This window comes from Microtus ochrogaster, chromosome 21 (assembly GCF_000317375.1).
Source record: "Microtus ochrogaster isolate Prairie Vole_2 chromosome 21, MicOch1.0, whole genome shotgun sequence".
In the NCBI taxonomy this organism is placed as follows: Eukaryota; Metazoa; Chordata; class Mammalia; order Rodentia; family Cricetidae; genus Microtus; species Microtus ochrogaster.
In genome coordinates this window covers 821,465-827,425 of record NC_022022.1, presented here as the reverse complement: position 1 = coordinate 827,425, position 5,961 = coordinate 821,465, and the positions used below count along the sequence as shown (strand labels likewise).

Genomic DNA, 5,961 nt, shown 5'->3' with positions numbered 1-5,961 from the left:
GACCAGCCTGGTCTACAAGAGCTAGTTCCAGGACAGGCTCCAAAACCACAGAGAAACCCTGTCTCGAAAAAAAAAAAGATCCTGGGGGCGGGGACATGTAGGAAGGATCCCGGGAGGCTAGTGGTGGATCTGAAGCAAGGGCGAGAGCTTCCCGCGTGCCTCCAGGCCCTGCCTGTTGTCTCTGCTTCCTGATTTCTAGGCCTTTCCACTGGAGCTTCACCCACTTAATAACCACCCGCAGAGGGGCCAGGCCCGCCTTGCTTTCTGTTCAGTGTGGGGACGTCGCACACCGAGACCCACCCCCTCCCTGCGCAGCCAGCCTTCCTGCAACCCCAGTGGCATCTCCGCGCACAGGAGCCTCCGCGTCCTCCTCCGCCTCCTTGTGGCCCAGGGGGCCGGGGGAGCGGAGCCGTTGAGAAAGCTCCTTAATAAAAAGTCGTGTCAAGTGATTGGCTGTGACCTCTGCCCTCCTAGCCTCGCGCCCGGGGGCTCCAGTTTAACCCTTCGTTGTCCGTCCAGTGCTTGAGGAGGAATGAATGAGTTGCCTTGTGCTCACTTCAGGCGTTACCAGGTACTACTCGAACCCAGAGCTAAGTCGGGGCGGAGGAGAGAGCCGCACCTCCCAGTCAGTCACCCAAAGGAACTCCTGAATTCTAAGCCTGATCCAGTTCAGGCTCCAATGAGGTCCGAGTTTGACTGCCAGTTGCCGGGCCCCAGTTCCTGCTCAAGTGGGGTCTCCAGATGTCTGGCGCCGAGCTGTCCAGAGCACCGAGTTTGTAGAGGGCTCATAGGAACTGGCGAAACGGGACCTGTGTTTGTCCTTCAGGCCGTGAGAGGGGGGCATCCATGACTAGGCGAGGCGTGCCCTGTTCTTGGCATAGCATAAACCCTGTGCTTGTCTTCTGACGCTTCCCTGTCCGCCTACCGATGCGGGAGAAGGGTATCTTGGCCCTTAGAGAGCCACAGACCCACCCACAGTTCTAGAAACAGGCGGATTCGGGAATGGATGGGGATGAGGTGGCCACAGAGCAGGGCCCCCAGGTGGGGTGGAGGGCGGAGCGGGGGCGGGGGCGGGGCCGCCTTATGCACCAGCTGGGTATAAAAGGCTAGAGCCCCCGCGCCCAGCGGCTGTGCGATTGTCTTCCGCGCGGCTCGGACCCCGGGTAGAAGGATTAATTTTGTAAAGGGGACAGAGAAGTAGTTTTGGGCTAAAGAACTCAGCGTCCAGTGCCCCAGCTGAGGATCTAAAGAGAAAGCCACCTTGCTTGCCACTATGCCTAACTTTTCTGGGAACTGGAAGATCATCCGATCGGAAAACTTTGAGGAATTACTCAAAGCTCTGGGTAAGGAGGTTTTCGAGCGTTGGGAAGGGGGCAAGAAGGGCGTTGGAGTCCTTGAAGCTGAGGAAGTGAAGGTCTCAAAGAAAAGGACTAATCAGGGGTGGGTGCCTGGGAGTCTGCGTCCCAGAAAAGGGGCGGGTCCGATACCCAGGGTCTGGGGCATCAGGCCCGGGACTCTGAAATCCTATTTTCTGAGGCTGGGCGCCCACCAGTGCCAGCTTCAACAATGACTCAGAGGCTGTGAATCAAGTAGAAACCAGAAGCACGAAATTAGACTGTGTGTAGGGGTTGGGGAGGGGCGTTGGCTAGCCTCGCCGCCTTGACCTGCTGACCAGGGAGGGCACCTGGCCCAGCTCTGAGAATCCGGTATACAGGCAGGGAGCCCTAGGAGACATTCCAAGCTCTTTCCACGTACTCTAACAGTAACCCAATCCCCGCGACAGGTCCCTGACTCCCAACACTTGGCCCCGCCCACCAGGTGGTCCACCTCTCTAGCTCCCTGACCCTCCCCCACTTGCTTGCACTTTCCACTCTGTTTTCCCGACCCCACCCCCACCTGTGAGACAAATATTTTCCTACAGCAAACGGCTCCAAAGCCCTAAAATCGCTCTGGACAATTACCACTTTCTTAGATTTCCACAAATGTTATCGTGTGAAACACCAATCCCCATTTCTGAAAGTTCCTTAGTCAGGGACCAGCTGCACCCCGAGCAGCTGGGCTGTTAGCCAAGGGTGGGAACACAGACTCCACAGACAGGCCCTTCGGACCTAACCTGCCCACTTCTGCTGCCCTGCCAGGACTGGCCTGGAAGGTGAAGGAAAAGAGAGACTTCTGAGGGGAGATGGAGTTAGCCACCCCAGGGAGTGGAAACGGCTCCAGCCTTCCATTTCTGGACTGACTGGAGAGGAGCCCCGGTTGGGCTGGGAAGCAGGGGGGTACCCTTTGAAGAGCTAGGGACTGTACAAGAGCAAGTCTGGGGCTCAAAGGAATGTCGCGAGGGGAGGGCAGCAGGGCCTCAGTTCTCGTCTTTCCTTACTGTTAGGCAGCTAACCGCAATGTGTCTTAGAGTCATACCCATTTTTCTTGCTCCTCCCTTGCTGGAATTAAAGATCAAAGGACAGAAATTTTCTTTTCAGAAAATCTATTGCCATTTCCTCCCCATTTGCTTTGAATTCTGGACCCCCTCCCTGGTGGATGTGGGAGCCTGGCGTCACATCCAGGTTCCAGCAGAGAGAAAGGCCCAACCCTGTTATCTGCCTTCAGATTGTTTGTCCTCCCTGTAGGGTCTCTTAGAGCCACGCGACTTGCTAGGGGGCAGATTGAAAACAGACCTGTTATACAAACTGTCCTGTGTCAGCCCAGGTCATCTGAGTCAGGCCCCCAGCTCTGCAGGCACCAAGGATTGGGTGGAAGGCGGTGTCTTCTGAACCCAGGCTCTGCAGACTCCTTAGTCCCTGCTCTTTTGTTCCCCGCTTTGGTTTTTCCAGACAGGGTTTCTCAGCAGCTATGGAGCCTGTCCTGGAACTCGCTATGCAGACCAGGCTGGCCTCGAACTCCAACTGCCTCTGCCTCCCAGTGCTGGGATTAAAGATGTGTGCCACCACCACCTGGCAATGCTATTCAATGGTCGATATTATGGAGGACGCTCCTGGTTCACCATGGTAGTCAGGGCAACACAGCAGGTCTTGTGTTGAGACTCATGAGTCGGCCTTGGGACTGAGTGCAGAGTCAGCTTTCCACTCAGAAACTGTTGCAGAGCTATGGAATGTGTGTGTGATAGCGATGGCAGTTTGAGTACCCTTGAAGGGTTGGTTCTTCTTCACCAACAGACTTGGAGAGGTTGGGGTAGAGCCTTGTTTTGGTGCCCCTACCTTCTGGTTGTGTCCGCAGAGGGGTGTTCTCCATCTACATAAGCCTCTTCATAACTGGGGACAAGGAAGGGACAGTATATGAAGACACAGAGACCCTGAATATACAGAAGCCAAGTGGGAAGGCCTAGAGGATCGTGGGGCTTGAGACCTCAGAGTGAGGAAGGGGACACTACCCTTTTCTTCCCCCTTGCTCTTCTCAGGACAACAGAGCATTCCTTTGAAGACCTCCTGGAAAGGTCACAGAAGCCCCAGAGGCTGTCTGGCACAGGGACCCTTGTCCAAGCCTAGTTTCGACTTTTTGTTTGTTTGCATATATTACTTGCACAAAATAATGGGTTTCACTATGTTCTGGTTTCTTTCTTTCTTTCTTTCTTTCTTTCTTTCTTTCTTTCTTTCTTTCTTTCTTTCAGAACAGGGTTTCTCTGTATAGCCTTGGCTGTCTTCTTGCTCTGGAGACCAGGCTGGTCTCAATCTCAGAGATCTGCCTTGCTCTGCCTCCCGAGTGCTGGGATCAAAGGCATGTGTCATCACTACCTTTGTACCTGACCTTGTGAATCCTAAGTTCTTAAACCCGGAGCCATAGGACCATTTGAAGAAGCTATTCATTTGATAGTTAAGGGGTGTGAAGCTGAAGAAAGTTAAGCTTTCTGCTCAGAGTCACTCAGCTTGGAGCGGGGAGTATCTCAGCTTCTGGAACTTACTCCCAAACCTTTCTCAGCTGAGAATCTGTTCCTCATTTTTGGGAGGGGTAGAGACTGCAAATGAGGACCTAACCTCATACCAAACAGGGTGGACAGCTGGGACAGAGAGGAAAGTAACCTTGCTTGCCTAGTTTACTGCACGTGGGCACAGGGCATTTAGTAACTCTGATAAGACTACCTCGGCCGGTCTCTGGAGCCAGGTGTTGAAAGGCCAGAGTGTGGTAAATTGAATTCTTGTCAGGAAGCCCATGGGGAAGCTGCCCTAAGGATGCTAGGAGTGGGGTGCAGAGACTTGGTAAGTCCCATCCACTACTGGCCATAGCCCAGGTAGTATTTCTCTACCTCTCCTCTCTCTCTTCTCTCTCCTCCCTCAACCTCTAGCCTTTTACCACTGCCGCCTCTATCACCATCCCCAACCCCCTCACCTACCCCCCCCCCACACACACCATCAGGGCTCACTGTCTCAGGCAGGGTGCGACAGGGCCACTCTTCTCTCCCTGCAGGGGTGAACGTGATGCTGCGGAAGATCGCTGTGGCTGCAGCATCCAAGCCAACAGTAGAAATCAAACAGGAGGGCGACTCTTTCTACATCAAAACTTCCACCACAGTGCGAACCACAGAGATTAACTTCAAGATTGGGGAGGAATTCGAGGAGCAGACTGTGGATGGGAGAGCCTGTAAGGTGAGGAAGAGGAGCCCCGCCCCATCCCAGCACCTACTTATGCTTCTCAGTGTCCAGTTTCCCTAGACTCTCATCAGAGAGTCTTTAGGAAGTGTAGGGTGCTGGAAAGGGGTCTCTAGTCTCCCTTTCATTTGAGTTAACCCTTACTGTGAGCTCAACTCATTTGGCCTCCCTTCCAGAGTTTGGTAAAATGGGAGAGTGAAAACAAAATGGTGTGTGATCAGAGACTTCTGAAGGGAGAGGGCCCCAAGACCTCCTGGACCAGAGAACTGACCAATGATGGAGAGCTGATCCTGGTGAGCCCCCACCCCACCCATCCCCTGGAAGACCCCTGCTGCCTTCATCCTTCTCTGTCAGGCCCCAGACTGCAGCAGGTTCAAAAGTGACTGTGGTCACTTTCCTCAGCCTCCTGATGGGGCTGTTTGGAAATGCTAACCCTTTCTGTGCAACAAAGGTGTGTCCAGGGGGGTTCACAGTTTCCCAACAGGCTGTCCCTGACTGCCTCTGGACTCCAGGCGGAAGTGGGTTTCTGCTTGATCCCTAGCAACGATGCCCAAGCAGTCTTGCATCTGCTCTTACCTATTTGGGCTTGGAAGTAAAGCTGTCTACTTCTCAACCCTCCCTTACAAAACCAAGGCTCCAGGTGCCTCACAGCTAACTACCTCTATCCTTCCAGACCATGGCGGCAGGAGACATCGTGTGCACCAGGGTCTACGTCCGAGAGTGAGTGCCTATCGGTCCAAGAGCTGAGAGAAACTTCTTCCCCTCCCTTTACGGGGCCGCTAAGCTCCCTCCCTTGTCTATCTTACCAGCTAGCTCTCCCCTTACTCCTGAAGGTCACTCTTCCTCCCTTCCTCCAGCCTTTTGTTCTTTGCCTCCTCTGTGCCAGAGAGGAGTTGACTACAAAAGCCCAAAACCCCTTCCACTGTTTGAGCCCTCCCAGGTCAGCAGGCTCAGTTCCATGCAGGGTCCTTCCTGGAGAAGACTGTCTCTCTGGCCTCAGCTCTTTATCCTTGTAGTCCATATGGTTTAGAATATTTATTTGTTGATTTTATTAAAATGTTTTAAAAAGTAAAATCCTGTGGTTCCCTGGGCAGTGGCAACAAGGGGCCCTGTTTCCCATTCTGAAGTGCAGTGGGAGAGGGTGCTGTCCCAGCAGGTCAGCCATGTGCAGTGTACCTCACTTGCCTGCCATGAGTTTCTTCTCTGTTCTCTTCCCCAGCCCTGGCCCCCTAATCAGACTTCTAGGGCAGTGACTCCCACTCTCTCCACCTGTTTTTCATAGTGGCGACATGCACTGGCTTCCCACACGGTTTCAGGTGAGCCATTACCATTCGCAGGCTGACCTTGCTCTTATCTAGTCTCT

General features: G+C 53.8%; 1 protein-coding gene across 1 annotated transcript; it reads left to right on the top strand.

The window, feature by feature from the left end:
* The first annotated feature begins 1,116 nt into the window (after positions 1-1,116).
* On the top strand, positions 1,117-5,672 carry Crabp2 (cellular retinoic acid binding protein 2). Its single transcript, XM_005356903.2, has 4 exons — positions 1,117-1,343; positions 4,417-4,595; positions 4,775-4,891; positions 5,272-5,672. Exons 1-4 carry the CDS (start codon positions 1,274-1,276, stop codon positions 5,320-5,322), a joined length of 417 nt encoding a protein of 138 aa, XP_005356960.1. The 5' UTR covers positions 1,117-1,273; the 3' UTR covers positions 5,323-5,672.
* Positions 5,673-5,961: the final 289 nt, after the last annotated feature.